At 36.5% G+C, this 25,424-nt stretch overlaps 1 protein-coding gene across 1 annotated transcript in view; it reads right to left on the reverse strand.

Moving 5' to 3' along the window:
• Positions 1-21,605: 21,605 nt before the first annotated feature.
• Positions 21,606-25,424, reverse strand: part of LOC131031988 (uncharacterized) — a 29,969-nt gene continuing 26,150 nt past the window's right edge. The window contains exon 8 of the mRNA XM_057962864.2: positions 21,606-22,890. Within this exon, the coding sequence (XP_057818847.1) occupies positions 22,058-22,890 (833 nt within the window). The 3' untranslated portion in view covers positions 21,606-22,057. The remainder of the gene's footprint in view (positions 22,891-25,424) is intronic.

The following is a 25,424-nucleotide window of genomic DNA, read 5'->3' on the forward strand; positions in this document are numbered from 1 at the left end:
TGAAGTCAAGGTATATGAAGCAAAATACTCGTTGAGACTTAGACAATTGATGTAATTGTCCGTTGGATTGTGTTTGATTGGTTGATCAATTGATAGTGTGTGCGTGTGATGGATGGTTGTGGGGAATCATGGCAACCCCGTTGAGACTAGGTCATTATGATAAATGCCTGATGTAGTCTAGGATTGCCATGATCGATTACTTGGTGAGACCCGAAGATACTTGATCAGAGTATCTGTTGATAGTCTAGGTGTGTGTGAGTTGATGTATCTGTGTAGATAGAGTAACTGGCTTAATTTTGTGGATGAGTGAGGATGGGAAGCGATGAAGGGATTAGGATGATGTTGATTATCAAGATGGGGAGGGTGAGGGGGGATTTGATGTTAGATAGAAGATATGGAGGACTTATGACTCATTCCTATGGAAGAAGAGGAAAATAGAGTATGCATTATTATGACTATGTATGAATGATATGCAGCTATTATGAATGTATGGATGGGTGGAATGCAACGAAATGCAATATATACAGATGAGATGAGATGACGATCCATAGTGCTCTATTTTCATCATTGAGCTTTTAAAATGTTGGAAGAGAATACAAGCATCTTGACATAATGATTCAAGATGACCTGAGTATTCCTTTCATGGATTTTATATAGCAAGTTAATACAAGCAACTTGATATAATGGATCAAGTTGACCTGAGTATTGCTTGCGGAACAGACAAGGATTATCTCCTTTCGTGCATGACTTGGATCGTCCTCCTTGATCTTAGGCTGATCATATCCTGAGACAAGCTCATACCGTACTAAGAAAATAAAACCTTTATCCAATTTTGGAGGAAGAGGAACAAAAGGATGAGCATTGTACCTGCAAACAAACAGTATATTTACATAAAGAATAAAGAATATGGATCCTTGGTAATGGCTCATGCCCATATGGTCGAGGTATACGCTGTAGTTAGCAAGCCGTAGTGATCTATGACTGCATTTTGCATAAGATCACGTAGCTTGGTGAACTTCCCACGTAGACACCATTAGTACATGCCCCAGAACTTCATCGGAAATAATGCGCAAACGATACAAAACAATGCTGAAAGATCCCGATACAGATAAACAAATGAATTACTCATGAATCAACCAAGCATTTGATAGCTTAACATAATTTTCTTGTCAAAGAAAACGTCACTTTTGTCTTTGTTTTGGTAAGGAAGGATGCATCCTTGTTTTTAAAGACAGTTTCTGATTTGTTGGATGTGGATTGTGTGGTCGATTGATAAGTGGTCATTTGTGTGAGTATTTTGTTAATGTTTGTTTTGTATCTGATCGGATGAATATGTACAAGGTGTTGTCATGTTTTTGGGTGATTTTCGATGGTTTTTCCGATGTTTTTGGATTTTGTGTAATAGTTTTTGAATGTTTGTGGATTTTGTGAGTCATTTTTGAATGTTTTTGGATTTTGTATTGTTTGTGAATGTTTTTGATATTTTGCGAGACATTTTTGAATGTTTTTGCCAATGAATCACCAGTAATGTAGAATCCACTTCCATCATCTAGATTGTAAGGGCATTGCCCCCAAGTTGGACATGATTTATGAAAAAGCGGGATGCTAGACGCATGAAGTACTATCATAATTGCAGAGGAATAACAAGCCATGGTTGATGGATGGATGGATGTATGTATGAAGTAGATGTGATCGCCACAAGTCTGAAAGATAATGGAGCCATAGCCTTTACGAGTGGCGCCTGTTTGCCAGGTTTTTACCATCGTTCTTACCCAAGGTGCCACCGGAGTGGTTGTTCACCGTTTGGATGCATGATTTTTCTTTACTTTTTTGAATGTTTTTATATTTTCTTCAGGACATTTTTCTGAATGTTTTTTGGTATTTTCTGATAGGCAGGGGAGCCTGATGCTCTGTACAGCTTATGTGTAAAACCGTTTGAGGTGCATGCTGTTGATTGGATCTGCGAGCGGTTCTCCTTCTGATGTAGCCAACTGATATGCCCCGGACCCGAATACAGCAGTGACAACATATGGGCCCAACCAGTTTGATTCAAACTTGCCTTGATGTTCTCTGTTTGGTTGGTTGCGAGGATTTTCTCGAAGAACAAGATCACCTACCTCAAATGTACGAGGTCTAACTCGGTGATTGTAGCTTCTGCTCATGCGCTGCTGATAGGCTTTGAGGTGATTGTATGCAGCTTGTCGCTTCTCATCAAGTAACTCTAAGTCCTGAAGATGAGATACTCTGTATGCTTCATCATCGATGAGATTGTGCAATGAAACTCGTAAGGATGGTATCTCGACCTCAATAGGTAAGATAGCTTCAACACCATAGATCAATGAATAAGGAGTTGCACCTGTAGGGGTCCGAATGCTAGTTCGATATGCCCATAGCGCTGGATTCAATTGAACATGCCAATCACGGCCGGCATCATTGACTGTCTTCTTTAGGATCCTCAATATGTTTTTATTGGATGCTTCGGTCTGACCATTGCCTTGTGGGTAATAGGGAGTGGAAAAGCGGTGTTGGATATGAAATTTCTCACAAAGTTCACGGACATCCTGATTTTTAAAAGGAAGACCGTTATCTGTGACGATGGACATGGGTACACCATACCGGCAGATGATGTAATTGAGGATGAATGAGGCGATCTGCTTGCCGGTGACTTGGGTAAGTGGAACAGCTTCGATCCACTTGGTGAAATATTCAGTGGCGGTAATAATGAATTTATGGCCATTGGATGAAGATGGATGGATTTTACCCACAAGGTCAAGGCCCCATTGACAAAAAGGCCATGGTGTTGTGATTGGTTGCAGTTCCTGGGCCGGTGCATGTATCAGGTCGCCATGAACTTGACATTTTTTGCACTTCCTAACAAAGTAGTAGGAATCCTTTTCCATAGATGGCCAATAGTATCCAGCTCGCATGATCTTCTTGGCTAGTGATGGACCACTTGAGTGAGTCCCGCAAATTCCTTCATGTACCTCTTCCAAAGCCTTTGTTATCTCACCTTGTTCTAGACATCGAAGGAGAGTACCATCAAGACTGCGTCGGTATAGGGTTTCGGCAATAATGGTATATCGAGCAGTTTGGCGAATGAAGGTTTTACGTTGGTTATTTGATTGGTTGGGAGGAAGGGTGTGATCGTGGAGATAGGTGTAGAACTCACCGTACCATGGGGATTCGGAGCCAACAAGGCAACATATCATTTCAGATTCGGGGATATCATAAGCGGGGATCCAAAGTTGTTCTACCAAGAACTCGTAGCGTGTTGAATTCTGTGGAAGATCTAGTAGAGATGCGATGGTAGCCATGGCGTCAGCAGCTCGATTCTGATCTCTTGGTATCTGCTCAAAAGTGATAGTAGTAAATGATGTCTTTAGAGTGTCCACCATTTGCTTGTATGGCATGAGTTTATCATCTTTGGTCTGATACTCATCTGTTGCTTGTCGAATGACCAGTTGTGAGTCGCCATATACTTGTAGTTCTTGTAATTTCCATTGTACGGCTAACCTGAGTCCTGTGATCAAAGCCTCATATTCTGCTATGTTGTTTGTGCATGGAAATGTGAGCCTGTAAGACTTCGGGATGCTATCACCTTGAGGTGTGATAAACAAAATGCCTGCCCCCGAGCCGTGCCTAGTGTATGAACCATCAAAATATAATTTCCATGGTTGTACTTCTGTGATCATGAATATCTCTTCGTCTGGAAAATTGGAAATGAGGGGATGATCACCTATGAGAGGTGCATCAGCCAACTGATCTGCAATGACCTGCCCTTTGATAGCTTTACGGTCCACATACTCAATGTCAAATTCACTTAGAATCATTACCCATTTGGCCAAACGACCTGTCAATGCTGCTTTGCTGAGTAAATACTTGAGTGGATCAATTTTTGCGATGAGTTGTACCTTGTGTGTTAACAGATAGTGCCGCAATTTAGTGGCTGCCAGGATTACTGCTAGGCAAGCTCGCTCAATAGGCGTGTAATTGAGTTCATAGCCCACCAGTGTGCGAGAGATATAGTAAATAGCACACTCTTTTCCTTCTGCATTATGTTGTGCCATTAGTACACCCAATGCTGTACTTGTTGCTGAAATATAGAGTAACAACGGTCTACTTGGATCTGGTGGCATCAACAATGGTGGATTCATGAGATAGTCTTTAAGTGCCTGAAATGCTTGCTGGCATCTGTCATCCCATTGAAAGCGTATGTTCTTGTGTAGCAGGTGTGTGAAGGGGTGACACTTATCAGCCAATTGTGCAATGAATCTTCGGATGGATTGAAGCCGTCCTTGTAATGTCCTTAGCTGACTGATATTCTTTGGAGGTGGCATGTCCATGATTGCTTTAACCTTTGCTGGATCGACCTCAATGCCTTTGCTTGAGACAATGTATCCTAGAAGCTTCCCGGAGGTCACTCCGAAGACACATTTCTTTGGGTTGAGTCGAACATGGTACTGTTCCAGTCTATCAAAGATTTTATCTAAGATGTGAAGATGTCCATCTCTTGTGAGTGATTTTGCTAGTAAATCATCCACATAGTCTTCCATCATAGTATGCATCATGTCATGGAAGATGGTGGTCATTGCTCTTTGATAGGTCGCTCCTGCATTCTTTAGACCAAAAGGCATTACATTCCAGCAGTATGTGCCCCATGGACATGTGAAGGCTGTCTTATGTTGGTCCTCTGGTGCGATCTTTATTTGATTGTATCCTGAAAAGCCATCCATGAGTGAAAGCATGGCATGTCCTGCTGTCAAATCCACTATGATGTCGATATTTGGTAGGGGGAAGTCATCTTTAGGACATGCCTTATTTAGATCTCGGAAGTCTGTACAAATGCGGATGCCCCCTTTTGGTTTGCCAACTGGTACAATGTTGGAGATCCATTCTGCATAATCAATTGGTCTAATGAAACCAACATCCAGGAGTTTCTTGAGTTCTGTTTTGACTAGCACGGCAATCTGAGGATGCATCTTACGAAGCTTCTGCTTGACAGGTTTGGCTCCTTTTGCTACTGTGAGATGATGCATGACTAAATCAGGATCAAGCCCAGGCATGTCTGCATATGACCATGCAAAGTTGATCTGACGTTGTTGGAAGAACTCTATAAATTGAGGTTGTTCCTCTGGAGTGAGAAGAGATGCCAGATGTATGATATGAGGATTTTCAGGAGTCCCCACATTGTATTCTTGGGTCTCCTTAATGAGGATCGTTGATCGTTCCTGTTGTGTACTAGCAGGGAGAATGTCAAACCCTTCATCCTCAGGCGCCTCAGAGAGGTTTTCACCGTTGGATACGCTCTTTCTTTTTACTTTTGTTGGATCAAACAGTGCCACAGTGTGGTTTTCACTGGAAGATCCATGTTTTAATGTTATATTTTTGCAGCTGAAGGGTTTGGCATCCGCTCCGAAGTATGCTGTGCTATTAAGTTGAATGACGAATCCAGCTTTGTGATCCCCGCTTGGTAGATTATCCCTTAATTCCAAAAAGTCAATGATAGCCTCATCGTTTTGGAAGAGGTCAAGACATGGGGGATTTGGTTGGTTCCATTCGATGAGTTCAGGGTGGATAATGGGCATTACTTCATCGATTAAGTTAAGTGCGGGAGATGTATTAGTGAGGGTTAAGACAGTGTGGTGAAGGTCGTTGATGGTACTCTCCCTGTCAGAATCAGGCGTAGGATGAGACGTAGGGTCTGTGGAAGATGTTTCCAGCTCAGGTACCCAAGTGGTCTTTATCTGTGCTTCTCCGTAAACAGGGATGTCTTTGCGTGGCGGAGGTGGTGATGTGTCTTCCTCATCTGAAGTGTTAAACTGTACAGAATCAAATTCCCACTCATGTGAGTCGGTCTCTGAATCACTTTCCAGCATCCGATTGCTATACCATACTGGGATGTCTTTGGAGTTAAATACTGCAGGCGTGATTGGTTTATGTACTTTTGTGGTGATCGATGTTGCAGGAACCGTGATGGGGTTTAATGGATTTGTCATTGGAAGTATCGGTAGTGTTGATTTAGTGGCTTCTGTGGGAACGGCTGGTGCCATAGATGTTGCTGTAGGTTTCCATACAGTTGTTGCTACAAATGGTGTTGCTGATGGGATTACTGGTTCATTTGGTGGGATGAGTGACATTGGTGATGGTGGAGTTGTGAGCCTTGAGGGGGCAGTGGGGATAGTGCTTGATGGTGCTTTGATTATGAAAGGTATCCTCTTTGTAGTAGGTGGGCAAAATGGTTTGCTGGGTTTTCCTTTGAATCTGAGTTTAGGAAGGATCTCTTTTTCAAAGCCAAGGCCTGTATTACCTTTGGGCTTGAATTCTGGCAACAGCGGTTCTTGTCGTCCTTGTTTGCAGGATCCCAAAGCACTTTGACCATCATACCCCATTCTTTGCATAATGAGGAGGCCTTTGCCATACTGTTCTGTAGGAAGCGTAACTCGCGGTTTATCAGTGGTAACGGGGTCTTTATAGATCCAGTCCGCTAGGTCCTCATCTTGTGTTTCTTCCTCTTGACTCTTTCCAAGGATGAAAGACGTTAAGGCACATGCAGGCGTGATTAGTGGTTGCTGGAGCAACTGTTGTGGTTTACCATGTGTTCTAGGAGAAGTGGGCATTTGTCCCACACAAAAGAGCTGACTTAAGTTATATTCCCCGGGACCTTCCTCTGCGACTTTCATCTTAAGCTTTTCTTGCTTGGGTATAGGAGTGTTTGAACTGGCAAGAGAGGCGGGATTTACATATGATGTGGAGGAAATGGCTTCCCTATTATTAGGAACAGTAATCTCTGGTTGATGGCTGATATTATGGCAAAATGCAAAGGGATTTGCATCGCCCAGGATTGTGATCTCTGCACCATTATGTGGGAACTTGATACATTGATGGTAGGTAGATGGAACGGCTTGCATGGCATGTATCCAAGGTCTCCCTAATAATAGATTATATGGCAGAGGAAGGTCCAGAACCTGACAAATGATGTGTTTTACCACAGGGCCAACCCGGATTGGTAGTACCACAGCTCCTTTGGATGAACGCTCTGCATCATCATAGGCCTTGATGGTGATCTTCTTGCGAGGATCCACTGATTCTACTGCATAGCCCAATGCTGTGACCAACTGTAGTGTGCAAATGTTTAGGCCTGCTCCATTATCGATCAAGACTCGCTTGATCCTGTGTTGGTTGACGAAGCCTTCAATGTGGAGTGAGGCGTTATGAGGTTGCTGGAAGGAAGAGTTGTCACTTTCAGAAAAAGTGAGACAAGGTGATGACTTTAGACTTCCAACCATGGCTTGAAATTGGTCCGTATTTAGATTTGCAGGGACTGACGCCTCTTGGAGTGCTTGATCCAAGATTGTTTTATGAGAGGGTGACAGACGCAAAAGCTCCAAAATGGATATAAGTGCAGGGGTTTTGTCTAATTGTTCCACAAGATTGTACTGCTTTGGGATGGAGGTGGTGCCTTGTGGAGCTGCCTTTATGGTGACCTTGCCACGACGTGTAACAACATTGCAATTTGAGGTGGGATTTTTGAAGGTAATAGTTGCAATTTGTTCACTGGCATCATACAGGTGATTGACAGTGTAATTATACGCAGCTTGCGTATAATCAGTGGTATCAGGACCTCGTCTGGACGTGGAAGGACCCCTTTGATCTTGTGATGGAAGTGGATTTTTGAACATCAGGTGATCATTATTGGTCGTTTTTGGGTCATGTCCTTCAATTCCAATTTCTCGTTGCCTTGACCGTGATCGAGTTTGAGCCATTTTGTTTGCAAGTTTGTGTTTTGAAGTTGATTTGAAGATGATGATGAGTTGGTGATGAAATGAAAGATTGATGGTTGGTGTTTTGTGTTGTATGGGGATCTCTAGCACTTTTAAGGTAGATGTAACCGAAATTCCTTTCTTTGAATTGCTTGTTTGTTTGATAAGTTTGGATGTGATAAGGTGTAGAGAAATCTGAGATGTGTTACAGATTTTGACTACCTAGCAATGAGAGGATTCACTCATGAACTAGTTTTAACCTGCGTAGATGTGTCTCTTAGGATGAGCTTATCCTAGATGTAGAAACAATCTAAAAGTGATGTGATGTGTTTGATTTCAAGCAATATCTAAAAAGGAATCTTGGGACAAGAACCTCTTAATGTTTTGAGAGTTTTGGGATGGATTGATGATGGAATGATAATGTATGAGTAAGATGATGGATGTTTTGTTTTTAACTTCAATAAAAACTCTGTGTCACAAATGGGACAAACTCTGTTTCTTCCCTTTCAGGCGTTGGTGGCACTTCTCGAGCTGTGTTGTAGGTGATACAGATGTTTGGGAAGAAGTTGGGATCAATCTTTCCTCCTTGATTTTTGTGATAACTCAGAGCTCTATATTGCATAAAAGCTCTGCGGTTCAATGATTCTGAATCAAACTCGTTTGTTTTACCTTGAAGGTATAGACGCATGCGATGTAGAAAGACTCTATGTGAGACAAAGATTTGTCTATTGAGATAGAAGAATTTCCTCTTTTTGATTAAAGCCTTTGAGCTTAGTGGTCTCCTTTTCAAGGTGATACTCTGATGACACTTCTTCTTTCGCAAGATGTGAAGAATGGTCATAAATTTTTGAATCTTTGTTTGTTTGCACTTTGTTTTTGGTATTTTTGGTTGTGTTGACAGATGTTGGATGAGTACTTTGTTTTTGGGATTGATTTTCTGATTTTTTTCTTTGACAAGAAAACAAAGCAAGCACACAAACACAAGATTGTAGCCTTAAAGGCACAAATGAGTATGGGTCTAAATCAACCCAATCCTTGGACTTTGTTTTTGACCCTTCCTTTAGATGTATTTTAAGGTGTAATTCCAAAGCCTGAAGTCGGCTCAATTTGCTCTAGGTCTGTAAAACGAACACACTTCAAACACTCTTTATCCCTAAGGTCAAATGGCCAGTTGTGATAAATTTAGCCCACATCTTGATATTTCTTCGACTTTGGTACTACATACCTTATGAATCCCGCCGTGGCAGGTAAGGATGTGATATACTAAGTCTTGCACGAGCATAACAAATAGATGATCCCTATGATGGGGGAGTCACCACTTTTATCAAGCCACAAGTGACTTTTCAAAAAGCTATGTTTCTACTCAAGGAAATATGTATGGTGAGTATCTTGGGAGCAAAACCTTCTATGCTCTTGCACTAAATTATACCTCAAATATCCTCAATCAATAGAACAGGTGGGCTACTACTTAAAAGTGTTTAGTCATGTTCGATGGCTTTGGACATAAGTTCATTCTGCAGTGACTCACTTAAGAGCCTTGTAACTGGTGGTGGGGCCCATTTGTCCTTTCGGCCAGTTACACTGTAGGAACAGCTATACCCAAGGCTACAACTTTCGCTCTCACCTGATTTCTATAGCGGCTCGAAGGATTTACCGCTCGAGGTCGTTCCCAAGAGTATCGATCCCTTGGCAGGCCTCTCTTAAAAAGATAAAATTTTGAGCGTTACTAACACTTTTCTCTTGCACCTAGGACCACGAGAGCCAAGGGAGAGGATAGTGTGTGTTAGAAGTAGGACCACTCGACTGACTTTTTGTGCACAAGCGTGCCAAACACGTAAAACACTTGTTCCTTTTAATCCAGCATTTGCAAATGTGATCTAACTATTTGGAGATGTTGCTCCAACAGCCATGGTGTTCTTTTTAACTTCAAAGCAATATGTTTTGTAATCTAGAAGTTGAAAGTCCTGGTCAACTTAATGAAAAACACGATTGCATGAAGGAAAATTTGTTTTTGCCAAAATGAAGACAAGTGGATTGTGTATTTTATTTGCACCAAAATTTGAAGTGTGGCTTGTGATTTTTAGATTTGATGCAAGAAAATGGAATTGTTTGGTTTTAAGCACCAAATAAAGTGTGTTTCCTAACTTGCAAGAAAACAAATGTTTGAATTTTGTTGTTCTTTTTACCTTGCAAATAAAGAAAGATGAATTTGTTTTAAGCACCAAAAACAAATTTGAGGTTCATTTTATGCACTCCAAAATGAGATGTGAGGTTTATTTTAACTTATGCAATAAGGGAAAAATGAATTCTTTTTAGCCAATTTTTTTAAAGAAAGTAAAAAGAAAGATTTTTTTTTTAGAGCATCTACTAACTCCTTTCCCTGCACACAAAAAGATTAGAACCTGCACCTGGTCAATAGTCAAAGCGTTAGTGTGGGCTTACACAAGCCTAAATGTTGATTTTGGGTTACAAAGCGAATTGGACAACACTCTGTCGCAATAGCGCTATTCTGCCTTTTTTTACAAAAGCGCTAATTAATACAATAGCGCTAGTCTGCGGTCGCAGAAGCGCTATTTTACACAGTAGCGCTGAAATAATAGAAAAATCCGGAAAGTCAAAAGCGCTAAAACAGTTGCAATAGCGCTAGAAATGTGACAAAGGCGCCAGAATGGAATCAATAGCGCTAAAACTTTTTCATTAGCGCTATTATATGGACAATAGCGCTAAAAGAAAATGTTGCAATAGCGCTAGAACGCGTTCAATAGCGCCGAAGCGCGACCTGTGTGGCAGTTTCAACAAGCAAAAATGTTAATTTTTAAAAACAAAAGATCAGAAGGTTGCGTGTTCGATTCACGTCGGGTTCACCAAATGATGCCCTCCTAAATGGCACAAGATTAGTCTAAGATCAAAGAACACAAAAACACACAAGATGTTAGAGTTAATCAATCTAAAAACCAAACACAATGAAGGCATTCCAAAGGAGACACTAAAAACATGCTAAATATATCTAACTAAAAAAAGTAAGACAATGAGATATCTCCAACTATCTCTTAACATGATATTAGTTCTTTCTCCCTTGTTCCTCTCCTCTCCAAGTTCCAAAATAGTGTAGCTCTCAGCAGCTTTTTGCACTATGGATGCTTATGGAGGATTGAGATTGTAGAATAGCTCTAAACATGAAATGAAAAGCTATTTTAATGCTAAAATGATGTATTTTACCAAAAGACAAGATTTAGTTTGTTTATGCTAAAATGCTCTCTAAAATGGCTATAGTCTAAATGCATACAAGTTTTCAGGATCTGGATTATGAAGGAATGGGCTCTATTTATAGGAAAAATAGAGCAATGGATGGCCAGGATTGAATGGTTTAATCAAGGGTCAAGCTTGAAAGTTGGGGATCCATGTGCACAATTGGCACCAATAAAATAATGACAAGTGTCAACACAGGATTGGGTTGAAAGAAGAGGTTGGAGGCATTAAAGGCCTGAGAAGACCTCATGGTTATCTAAAGGCTAAGGGTCAAGCCTAAATTAGGATTACCCACTGAATTAGGAGTTAATCCCAGGATAAACCTTTGTGCAAATGATTAAGAGATAATCATGGTCAAAGTATTAAATGCTTGATGAGACCTTTGTGGTTGGGTAGAGGTTGAGTCAAACAAATGTTTTAACCATGTGGGAGGGTTGAATTAACCATTAATGGTTATTGGAGACTTTGGGGAATTAAGTGGTTGAAAGTTGGAAGCCTTTAATGGTTTTCAAAGACTTTGGGGTTTTTGGTGGTTGAAGGTTGAAAACCTTCAATGGTTATCCAAGACTTTGGGCCATTTGAGAAGTGACTCCATTTTGCTTAGGAATGTGACAATAATTAGAGGATGGATTAGGCTAATTAGGAAGGGGTTAGAAGAATCTAGAAGGGGATTAGATTTTGCAAGTGGATTTGGTGGGTGAGGGAAAATAGGATTTTATTGAAATAAAAATTCATTTATTTCAATAATGTGTGCAAGTTGCATTTGTAGGAAAATGCAAGTGGGGTGGGGATAATGTTTTAAATAAATGTTTTATTTAATTTATTTAAAAGAGGAAAAGGGGGATTTAATTAAATAAATTGATTTTATTTATTTAATTGATTGGAATTGGATTTAATGAATTAATTAAAATAAATTGAATAATTTATTTAATTAATAGAAGAATGTTTGGGGATGAATTAATTAAATATTAATTTAATTAATTGATGGCTAGTGGATTTTTAATCAAATAAATACGAAATATTCATTTAATTAAAATGGACAGATTTATGTGACTACACAAACAAAAGACAGATATCATTTATGGGTGTCATTACTAGAAAATGACTCAAGGAAGTGGTGAAGTACTTAGATAATCTGATTCTCTATGTGGCCAAGAGGATTCTTGGGTGGGAAATGTTGTTTGCCAATCACCGATACAGAGTCAATACCAACATCACAACAAGTTTCTTGGCTACCATTTTGATGTTTGTAGTTTTGAAAGTGGGTGTGAAATATTTATGTAGGGAACTATTTTATAGGTCTTTTTTGGGAGAGTTGAACTTAGTTATGCATAATGTGGACATCAGGCTCACGGTTTAGTATCCATTTCACTACTTTTTTATTGAGCATGCTAGGAAAGAGGACCCTAGAATGCCTATTCTAACTGTCTGGGACGAGGAGACTTTCGATATCAGAAAGCCAATGATTAAAAGATGTTTGGAGTTTTTGTAGAAAAATATTGGTTTGGTTCCAATTGAGGATGATGATGATGATGATGATGATGATGATGATTGGTAGCTTAAGTATGAAAGGGAGGAGGGGTTGGATGGATTGAGGAGTGGTGATTCAAGCGAGGAAATGTCAGAAGGTTATGGGGACCCATCTATTGTTACATCTGCGAAACAACCTAGTTTGAGCCTTGGTGGTATGGGAACACTACCCATTCAATCTCCTATGGATGAAGGAAAGGCCCCGATGGGTGCCTGAGTTATTCTTAGTTTGGTGTATTTGCTAATGAAGTTTCTATCAACAGTATAGTTTTAGATTTTTTAAGTATAGTATATATCAAGCATAGTAGGGGCAGTATGCATCCAGTCTAGGCCCCCAATGGTTAAGGAGTTTCGTCAAATGAATTTTGTTAAATTTTGTATTGATTTTGGTTCAATGTTGGGATCTTGGAGCCATGCTCGGATCTTGGAGCCCACTAGTGTAAATCTTTATGATATTAACATAAACCGTTTGTATCTCTGTTGCATCTTATCGATACAAAAAAAACATGCATCGTATATGTGAAATCCCATAGTCTAATTTTTGTTACTAAATTACATCTACACTTTCCAAAATGTATTCATTACTACAAGCCCAATGCATAAATATCATATATATCTATTACAATACCAAAAATATTAACTATTAACCCTAAAACTTAAGTATTTCTTTCTACTCGTCAAACCATTAGATTCAACAAAATATCTTACTACTTCAATTCCTTGTTACTCGACATCTCACAGTTGATCCAATAGTCTACCTTACGGAAAACAATTTTTTGTTTTGTCATCTTGATCTCCTCCCCATTTGAAGCCTTCTCTATTTGTTCCCGGTTGCATGGACACTCCTTGATGAGGTTCCAACCTCCTTGTGCCTTTGCCCAACATATTTTTTTGTCACTAACTGCATCCCATATCAAGAATGGCCTCAGTAGCAACACAAAATCTACATCTTGAACCCATTCCCCACTTTTGGTGATGAAACCTTCACCCGACCACACCATTGCCATCAAAGTCTCCATCCCAAATTTTCATTCTTCCCCTACACATTCTCACATTACCCATTTCAAATCCTCCTTGTTCCCCAACTCCAAGCACCTAGCAAAAAAATTGAGGCAAGGTCCACATTCATACGATATCTAAATTCTAAGTTCATGTATTCCTCCCCGAGGAACATGTCCATAGTCCTTAGAAAATGCGGATCTTCAATCTTAAAAATATTTCTTATTATTTCTTTTGAAATATTTCCCATAGAAGCAAGTTGTTGCTTGCTCGTCAGGAGTGAAAAAATTGCCTCCTTCGTCACTTTGAAAGAACCTACCAAACCCCAACTCTCCTTGCGAATACCACCACTCATTCTTCCTGCACATTCTTCTAAAAAAAATTGGTATAAGTACCATTGTATGTGAGCATTTAAGCCAATATCGTCATTGCTCAGGCCGATTCCTCCACTCCACGCAGATATGTCACTTTCATCTCTAAATGCTCTTACTTGATCCTCAAAGATCTTCCTAACGACGTTGTACTGCATACTAATTTCTACACCACACATCATTCTCTGCTCTTGCCTTTGCACACTTGAGGAGATGCTTGTCCCATCGGTCTATCCTTACTCCTCCAACAAGTTACAAATCACTAAAGTCTTCCCACCATTCAATTGAATTAACTTCTCTATTAAGACAACTCAAATTCAATAATTTATCTGCCTCCCTATTACCTTCTCGCTTGATGTAAGAAATTTTTAAATCTTGAAATCAAATTAATTTTGACTTAATAACCTTTATAAACTTGTTTATTTTCCAATTTTGTGCTTCTCCCTTCATAATTGAGTTTACTATCACCTAAAAATCACCCTCAAGTTGAAGTTTTGGGACTAAGAGTGAGTATGCTAGATTAATTGCGAGAATGTTGTTTGAGCTTCTACCTCATTTTTAGTTCTTTCTTCTAATTTTTGGGCATTAATTGTAAGAATATTTTTATATTCATCTCCCACAACACACCCGAGGGGCGAAGATTTCCTTTTAACGCCCCATTAAAGTTGATTTTAATCTACCCTTTCTCTGGGTTTTGCCAAACAACTTCTGCATGCGATTTCTGAAGTATATAAGTATATAAGTCAGCTAGTAGGGGTAGTTCCTATTTATTAATTCAAAAAACAAGATTACATAGTCAAAAGTACATCAGTGGTAGAGATAACCAATGTTATCTCCCTTTACTTTTAGTCTCTCTACAAATGCATCTAGGAGTAGGTCTTTGTTTTCCTCAATGAATGTTGTAAACGTGCCCAGAGGATATGGTTGCCCAACTCCCTTCTTATATAGCTTTCATGCCTTCACCCTTTTGGTCTTCTTGCCCTTCACATTCAGATCAAAGAAAACCATCATCACCTGAGACGCAGGCACCGTTTCCAACTAGTCCAAAGCAGTCATAAGCCCTGAGACGTTCTACTCCCTTACTGTGTGTCTCACTATCCAATTCATGTTGAGAAAATATCCCAAAATCTACACGATGGGGGCAAACAAATTTTTGCACACTGCTATGTCATGCACATGGCCACTAAACCAAATATTTACACCAAGAATCTTGATTACAGCCATTTTCTCTTCCTCATTCCCATTTGAAATAGGCGATACACTTGTTCCTCCAACGATTCAACAACTGAATTCGAACCCGTACACCTACATTTCACTCCAAAGGATTTTTCTATTCTTTCTCGAAGACTTGAATGTGGACTGGAAATGATCTTCTATAAATAGAATCTTGTCTTACTCTATATGGTGTCACGATTATCCTTAGCATCGAAAAGAGGTAAATTTTTGAGTTTATTACTATTGTCAACAAACAGTGAGTGTTAGAGAAGATTTGGAGCAACCAGAGACCTATTTACCAATTCAAGAAGTTGTCTTAGTCCATATATGCCTTGCTTTGGTGTTGGGTACATATTTGAGGGTTGTGTCTATTCTGGGTCCAAAACAGACTTTTTGTACAGCGTGTTAGCGACAGGTTAGTCAATCACAGTCGTTAATTGCAAAATCGACGGTGTAAAACGTGCCACTAACACACGTGTTAGTCAATCCGTACTGTCGTTTTGGAGCCAGAATAGACAAGTCCATATTTGAGTTGTCATTCTTAGTGAAGGATGTTGGTAACAGCTCCAGAATTTGAATGCTTAATCTAATTTTTAGAATGCTATCAAATTGAAGTATGATTTATCCTGTGAAGCTTGATTTGGGTTAGTTACAATCTACTTGTGCTATTCTATGTATTTATGCAAATATATTTGCTATATGTTATTATTATCATGAAAAGAAATTGAAGCAAGCAAACAACGAGTACTCTTCATTGCTTTAATAATGCATCATATATATATTTAAAAAAATAAGGGGTGGTCATTACAAATTAGAGAAAATTCTTGTTGATCACATTTAATTGTTTTTTTTGAAGATATATTCAAATGTCAAAATTTGGCCATGTAACAAAATTGTATTGTTTTCAATACTCGTGACTTCAAACATTAATTAACAAATATTCAACAAAATGGTTTTATGTTCCAAATAAAATTTGAAGTTCACATTATGAAATAATAAAATTTACTATACGAAAAGTTATGAACCAAAAATTACCTTCTAATTTTTTTTTTAAAAGCAATAAAACAATAACTATAAAATAGAAAAATATACGAACATCTTTTTAGGCAAACTACATTGAAAAACTTACTTTTCACTAGTTTTCATAATTTCAAAATTTAAAACAAATATGTCAATTTGAAGTGATTAATGTTAATATAATACTAAAAATTTATAACAATGTACTAATTTATTTATAAAAGTGCAACAAATTATTAAAATTTCACTTATCACAAATTTTAAATTTGAACTAAAGATGAGAAACTATAAAAACTAAATCATAAATAAAAAGTCCAAAAACTCTATGAAAAAGCTTTAGAGGGTTCAAATAATAAGTTCACCAAAATCTAAAGAAAATAAACACATCATATAAATATATTAAGAGATAAATCAATACAATTCAAGCCTTAGATAATATGGAGTTAAGAATAATAATGAAGTAATTTGAGACAAATAAATAGAATTTATTAATATAGATTAAGTTTTCACTTAAAATTAATAAAATGTTAAGACTTTGGATTTCAAACATTACGACAAAATTTAGTTGGAGATTCTAAGATAATTGAGCTTTGAGAATTTGAAGAGGTTGGGATGTGATCACACTACCATCTAGTACAAGTGTTGTCATTTTGTCTTAATTCATATAATTTCATCCTCTATAGAATTAATCTTTGAAATTTGCATAAAATATTCATTTTGGTAATACGGGTGAGGAAAATTGTTATGCTAAAAAGCACCATTATGGTGCAGAACCATCCGAACTTACAAGCAATCTTGCATCACCAAAAATATATTTTTCTTTTTCATGTCCATTTTTTTTGTATTTTTGGTGTAGGTTGGAGCTTCAAAAGCATATTTTGAAGTTTTGAAAGATTAAATATTCTTTTATCAAGACTTGACTTCTATTTAAAAAATCAAAGAAAAATGGGGTGATTAATAAGATTTTAAGAGTATTATATTATACAAATTCAAAGTTTAAAGGGTTTAAGGGGTGTTGTTGTTCATTAACTTCGAACTGTATTTTAGCGCCATGGAGGAGGTTGTGGCTTGCAAACTCTCTATGTATTTGCTCATTTTAAGTTTTAACAAAAAGAAAGCCTTCTTTTATGATTCGCATTTGATGCAGATTTGTCATTTGCTTTTGAAGAGGAAACAAACAGTTAACCTCATTTGCAAGCTACGACCTCTAATGCTTAGATCTCTGTATTTGTTGCTCTATTGAAATAACTGATAAAAAATACTTCAAGGGTTCCAAAACAAATGAATCATGGGTTCCCTAAGTCTACATTCGATATTTTCAACTCTTGACTTTATTGTTCTCTGTAAAAGCTTCATTTGAGCATGTGTTGATAATGGTTTCGATTCTTTACAGCTTTGTTATACATTTTGATGGCAACATGTTGGGCTCAACCCTTGTGAGATCCCATTTCACTCCACATGTTATGATAATTGATTTTAGTACATAATGATCAGCAATATACACAATAATATACCTATACAATGAATAAACATGTTAGATAAAAACAATGAATTTCTTATTTGTTTGTTTTTTTAAGAATACTGATGATGATTTTTTGGTTTCTCTCCTGATACATGTGGTAATTGCATAATTGATTTGATGCCTTATGAAAGCAACTGTGCATTTGTTGATGTTACATAAGAACTGATTAGGCATCCTAAGCTCTAACACCACTTTTTTCATTTCTTGCAGACATTTCTGGAGTAGCAGAGTGTAAGGAGCATGAAGACAAGTGACAACTCGGCCTGAGGGTTTGTCATTCAAGCAATGACAAATCCCTACTCTTTTATATTCTTTCTTTCATAAATGTATAGTTTCTTTTCATAATGTGTTAAATGAGTTACTCCCACAGCTTGTGTGGGACACTATACTTTTGATATTCATGAATAAAGAAAACAATTTTCTATGCAAAGTTGTATATCCTTCTTTCTTGTAAACACTTGCATTGAACCTAATGTTTATTTGATAGTATCTCTTGTATAAGCACTTGGTATAATCAGATATGTACATTTTACTTTTTAGTTGAAAACTATAGCAGCTCCACCTGATTGAGCTGAAAGCAAAAATGGGTAACAGTAATCAAATATGTGAACTAGAATCACTACTAATTGATATTCCATGTGATCATGTGATGATAAAAATGAATTAGGATGATAATTTTAAAAGATTAACACAAAAAAACAAAGGATGTTGAGTTTGTTCAAGATTATCGACCTTGAAATGCACACATTTTGAATTTTGAAAATAAAAGATCTAGATTGTGCTTATAATCTAATCTAAAAGACATAATCATGAGTACAATTAATCAACATTATGATATAAAATAAATAATACTTTAAACAAATGATAGTGAGTGACATATAGTATTGTTAAATTCAATTTTTTGATTAAAAAAAATATATACTAAAAATAAAAGAATTATTAGAATCATACATTGACTTAAATATCCATATAAAATAGCGTAAAACATAAAAAAATAAAAGAGGGCGATTATATTCTTGCCTAGACTACATTTCACAAGTGAATTCTAAAAAGAGACAAAATGAAGACCATCAATATTGAAGGACTGTGGAGATGCATTTTGTGTGAGAATGTCAAATAAACCACTTACAATATTCCATTAAACTATAGTTTGATATATTGTGCTCCCAAGTAACTTCATAAACCTCTTCAAGAGTTGGCCAAGAATGAAGCATTGCGACTATTGGTTTGGCTTATGGATTATAATCTCTTTAATGGTGATATGGAACATATATAACAAGCACAATAGAAGAATTTTCAATGAGAAGGCATTAGGGGTCAAGGAGGTAATAAAAATAATTGAGATCAAGATTGGTGAGGTAATTATGAGAATAATGAAAGATGTTGATCATAAAGCTCTCATTTTTCACCAAGTGGGATGAGCAAATCAAGAGGAAGTGGGAAACAATGAAGATTTCAACCATTCATGGGAATGAAATGGTCAAGATGAAATGACACCACTAGGATTAGATTAAAATTAAATTTTGATGGCAACTTGTAAGGGAACTTAGGAGCTTCCAGCATTAGGTGTATCATTAGAGATGAATTTGGCAATCTAGTTTGGGCTCTCTTGAAAAAACTAGTGAATGGAACCAACAATATAGTCATGCTCCAAGAACTCCTTTTTAGGTTTAATCCTTTCAATAAAAGGAAGAAAATCAAATCTTAAATGTTTAGTTTTATTGGATCTACATGCTTATACTAGGAATAGTTTGTTCTTAATTACCTTGTAAACAAGCATTATAATTCTCTTTAGATACAATAGAAACTACCCAATGAATAAATAATAAAAACTAAAAAAATACATTCTTCACTTTTATAGATAAATAATTAAATACACTATAACTTATATTTAAGAATTATAAGTACTTTAATTTTATTTTGAATAAAATAATTATAAATTTAATTGTATCTAATTAATTGGGTTTCGTCGACTTTTAAAATATTTTTCGAACTTTTCTTGAATTAAGATTAATGAGAATGAGACTAACATGTTTTTTATTAAGTTACGTTAAGTTTTTGACATACAAAAGAACAACAAAATGAGATTACCATGTTGATAGTAGATTTCGTCATAGAAAAATAATTGAAATCATGTCATGTTGTTACAAGCATGAAATCGAAATTATTTTTTATTTTTTTAAATGATCCATTATATCTTTTATCAATTATATTGAGAACTTTTCCTTGAACTAAATATTATCCATGGCATTTTAGGTTTTAGATTCAAATAACATTAAATTAATATTTAAGAGGTCATAGTAAATTTGTCTAAATTAGTAACTATGCCTCTACTCCAAGTTGTCACTAATTCTTATCTCTATAGTATTCATTACCCATGAGTTATTTTCACACAGTTATTTTGAATATTTCATAAAAAAAAAAATTATTATATAATTTAAAAAAATCTTTCAATTCAATTTTTTGTCTTTATTTTTTCTTACACTATTTTTAATAAAGGTTTTTTTTTTATGACTTTATATTAAATTCATAGAATATAATACAAAATTACAACTCTTATGGAAAGGTTAATGGATGTCTATTCCACCAATTTTATTGAGGCACAAAAGTAGTCTCAACCCTTATAGTGAAAAATAGAATTATTTTCCAAATTAAAAACTTAATAATTTGTTAAAAACACATAAATAAATACATACATTGTACATGGGATAGTGTGATAGTTAAATAATAGCATTGTTGTTGGAGCCACCAAAGTTGAAACCTTTGCGGAGCACCATTGTGATCAAGCAATTCATTGTGCTCAGAGATTTGAACACTACACTTCAAAGATGAAGTCCTCCATTTGTAACTTCAAGTAAAATGAGGCCAAACCAAAAATATATAAATAAATACATACCTTAACATTTAATGTTCTTTCCTATATTTTTATATTTTAATTTAAACCCATTTATAATTATTCAATCTATAAATATTTATATTTTAAAAGAGCTTTTATATATATAATGTGTGTATTTATATTTTAATCATTTATTAATCTTAATAGGTCTTAAATTATGTGTTTACGACGTTTAATTTAAAAGATAATTTTAAATTATTATATAAAAGCAATTTACATTGAAAACATTTAATACAACACATTTCACACATTTATTTTAATATTTATAAATTCCTCTTTCTCTAAATTTAACATCCAAATCCATTGCCAAGCCTTGAGCAAGGGATGGATAATATTTTAAATGTATTACAATTTAAATTAAAGTTATTTTTTAAAAATGATGACCTCGTTGTGATTGCTGATAATGTTTACAATATCAGCAAATCATTCTTATGTCTTACCATGTTCAGAGAAGAAGAAATTTTAATGACACCCACAAGACCTAACGGTCTAAGGGACTAAAAGCCTCCCAAGGATCAATTCTAACAAGGACCATCCTAGATCACCACCATCGCTTTAGAAGAGATATTTCTACCATGCACACCATTGCAATTTGATCCTTTGTAACGATAACAAAGTCTTAACATCCCCCGTATTAATAAAAGCTGTCTCCTAGTGAAAAGCATTTGCATTATCATAATTATGTTTTAGGATATTTTTCGAATTGCTTTTAATTCTAAATTATTGGTAGTCGGAAGTTATGCTCCTATCGTGTGATTCACAAATAAATGTATATGTTAAGCTTCCTCCAGCAGGAAAATGCCACCTCAATACCATGCTCGCAAGGAGGGTCAAAGATATAATCATGCCTTATGATGCCAGCCTTGTTCCTGACCGCTCAACTAGTTTTATTGGAATGTAAATCTATTGATGTACGTGATTGACATATAGTCCCGATACACCAGGAATGTTGATTACTGAAAACTTAAAAACTGCTCATTAAGATCTTGTGAGATTGAAAGATAGCTCACCAATGGCAGTTAAACCATTGGAAGCAATATTAAATCCTCGTTAAACTAAGAAACTGCTCATTAAGCTCTTGTGAGATTGAAATATAGCTCAACAATGGCACCTAAACCATTGGAAGCAAGATTAAATCCTTCGTGACGAGATAATTACAAATACAACACTTCACTTGTATTACAATGAAGAAAATGCAGGAGCAAACCTGTGCTCCATATAACCATCCTCTCTTTCTTGCCAACAAATTGACATATAATTTCTTATCTTACAACCAAGGATTCTTTGTTGAATTTTTTAAAAAGAATATGAGCTAGGAGACGTAACTCCCGTGAAAGAATCTATACATTACAATGAATTCTGAAGGACATGAGCAAGACATGAAGGCGTCAGAACATGAAGCTCGCAAGCACTGCTCGTAAAATGTCATTTATATCACTGCTACAAGCATCCTATGAATTCCTTTCAGATAGGAACAACCAAGCCACAAGTTGGTATCTCAAATGCGAACAGGCCAGCCATAATTTTGGAATGTTCTTATCTCACCACCAAGACCTGCAGTAACAATTACTAAGCCCCATGCAGTTGGTGTAGACTGGTCTTGAATATGATTATCACCAGAATCACAAATGCTGTTGTTTGGGAGCTCAGAAGAGGCTAGGTTTGGGCTTCGAAAGGTAAAGGCCGGAAGTTTCTCCTCAGGCCATGTTGCTGAACCTTTAGACAGACTATCAACAAAAAGCCCATGATTTGGACTTGAATGATCTGGAGCTCTAAGATTAGCAGAAGAAGTTAAATTTACTTGGAGTGAACCTGCAATAGAATCTGGAAAGGTACCAAAATCACTTATTCGATGATTTTCTCGAACCGATTCCTCACTCTTGCTACTAATCCTTTCTCCTTCCAAAATAATGCCATTTATTTGATCCATATTGGCCTGAATATCTGAGTTACCTGAGATTGGTACAAGAGGACTGCCCGGACTAACCTCACAGCCTTGACTGGTGGATGGATGTGGGAAGGGCCCACTCTTTCGTCCTCCATTCCCTATTCCATGTGCAAACAGTTCAGGATTGTGCCCATGAGCAGGTATCAGTTCACCAGAACTCAATGCAAAGGTTTCAGACTTCATCCCAGGCCAAGGAATGGCAGCTGAGACCTTTCGAGAAAGAAAATATTCATAAGCCCGACAGATCCCTTGATCCTTAGCAGCCGGATTACTGGGAAAATCATAATTCCAGATATATACATAAGAATCTTCACTTGCAGAAACAATATATTTCCCATTCATGGTGAATGAAGCCGATATTTGACTATTAGTGTTCCGAAAACCTGAAAATATTTTATCAGCATCTAGTTTCGAAAACATTCAATAGTAATTTGGTGATCAATTCAGAAAATAAATACCAAACTATAGTCATACAACTCAAAACAAGTCGTAAAATATTTCCAAAACAAGAAGCATATTCCTCCAATTAAAGACATGCTCCATTTAAGAGTACTATAGACACTTTCAATGCTGTAAATTACAATGTAACTCAGAAATAAACTAAATGACTCAAAGAAAGTGCCTAAAAGAGCATTGCATAATTATTGATGCTGTATTCATCCATTGCTATTACTAGTTAATTTGGTTGGCCGTCTAAGTTTCACATTTATGTCATTACCAAGAAATAGTAAGCTTCTATTGATCCAATTGGCAAAAAAATCAGTATACTTTTAAGAGACTCAATTGGGCCAACCTTACTAGTTGCTGATTATGTTGATTTAGTTAAAACACAGGTAACTTCACCATCCATCTCAATGCCAAGACATACGGACCCTACTAAAAGATCACTCTGTGTGGTGTTTTAACTCCAATGAAACCCAAAGCAACAAGGATACATCTATACATCTTAAGAAAGTTGAAACTCATTGGGGCCAATTTTGTTGAATGTTCTTCAAATTTAGCTAGGGTGCACCATCTTGTTGGAGTGTCTTCACCTCAGACTAGCTTCCATCACATTAGATTAAGTTCATAAAATATCTCGCCAGTAAATCAGCTGATAGAATAATTTTCAATCCTATTAACCGCATTTATAAGTACCAGAAACAAGCCACAAATATACCTCTGATTGGCTGTCTGTGGCTGACCAACCACTACAATGATGCATGCTACACTTCTAAGATAATCTATTATCGATAGCAGACTTATAAGTATGCTTTAAAACACCTTTGTTACAGGGTTTTAAAATCCTTAGCAAAGTAAAAAGTACTTTATCATGGGGCTTTAGGCTTGGCAGCAAGATGCAACATTTTGGCAGAATTGAAAGCTATTGCTAGCTTAGTAAGCAGATTTACTCTCTATCCATCATAACTGTTTGCAGAGTTAACACCAACCATACTAAATATGCTGTTCAATGAATATGACAGAATTACTGACCACTGTCAAATGTTTTTCATTTTTTTGATACAACACTGGATAACATTGACGAGTTTTGAGGCACATCACAATGCAGATAAAAAATATCATTCTGCTACCCTCAATTTAAAGCCAAACTTGGTAAATTGAATCTCTAAAATAAATTTTCACCATTCCCATGCCCACATTTTGAACAAACGATGATGTGGAACAAATGAAACAAGAACGAACTAACTAAATAACCAAAAAGGCAAGCAAAATTAACTGCAAACTAATAAAAAAGATGGGAGGTACCTAAGATCACTTTTAACTTGACTTCAAGGAAAGGAATATTGTTATGATAATTTACGAAGAAAATTGACTATCAATTGCATGTTTCCAGGGTCATGCCCAGACCCTGGGGGTCCAGATCCCAGGCCTGACCCCTCTTGGAGGTGCCCAGAATTCGTACCTGGGATGAATCATGCTAGCTTAGTAAACAGATTTATTCTCTACAAATTATAACTGTTTGCAGAGATGACATCAAGCCATACTGAATATGCTGATTGATAGAGATAAAATAGCTAGACATATTTCGCCACAGTCAACTTCTTTTTGTCTTTTTTGACATGCCACTTGAATAGCATTTTGAGGCACAAAATAATGCAGATAAAAAATTTAAATTTCTTCTGCTACCATTGATTCAAAGCCAAATTTTGTAATTTGAATCTGCAATAAACTCTTCACCATTCTCCTGTGTCCACACTTTGAACAACTATGACATATGACAAAATAAAACAAGACCTTGTTAACTAAATAACAAAAAAGAAAGCAAAACAAACTGCAAAGTATTAAAAAAGGATGGGGAAGTACCTATAATCACTTTTAGCTGGACTTAAAGAAAATGACTATTTATTGTGTTAAGTTAGGAAGAAAACTGACTACTAATCACCCGTTTCCAGGAACATACCTAGAACCTGGTGCGAGTATGGATGCCATGTCTTACCCCTCTTGGGTAAGCCCGGGGTTCATACCCGGATGAATCATGTTGGCTTAGTAAACAGATTTATTCACTACCAATTACGACTATTTGCAAAGATGAACTCAAGCCATACAGAATATGCCATTCACTAGAGACATAAATCAGTTACAAAGAATTGCTGGACACTGTTGATTTTGCTTTGTCTTTTTTGAAACAATGCCTCAATAACATTGAAGAATTTAGAGGCATGGTGGAGTGCAGATTAAAAAAACTTAAATTTCTTCTCGTCCCTCGATTCAAAGCCAAATTTTGTAAACTGAATCTATGCAATAAACTCTTCATTGTGCCCCTGTACCCACATTTTGAGCAAACCATCAAGTGCAACAAAATGAAAGAGGACCTTATTACCTAAATAGCATAAAATCATAGTAGAAAAAAACTCCAATCTATTAATCAAGAATGGAGAAGTACCTAGGATCATTTTTAGCTTTACTTTGAGGAAAT

This window comes from Cryptomeria japonica, chromosome 4 (genome assembly GCF_030272615.1).
Source record: "Cryptomeria japonica chromosome 4, Sugi_1.0, whole genome shotgun sequence".
NCBI classification, from domain to species: domain Eukaryota; kingdom Viridiplantae; phylum Streptophyta; class Pinopsida; order Cupressales; family Cupressaceae; genus Cryptomeria; species Cryptomeria japonica.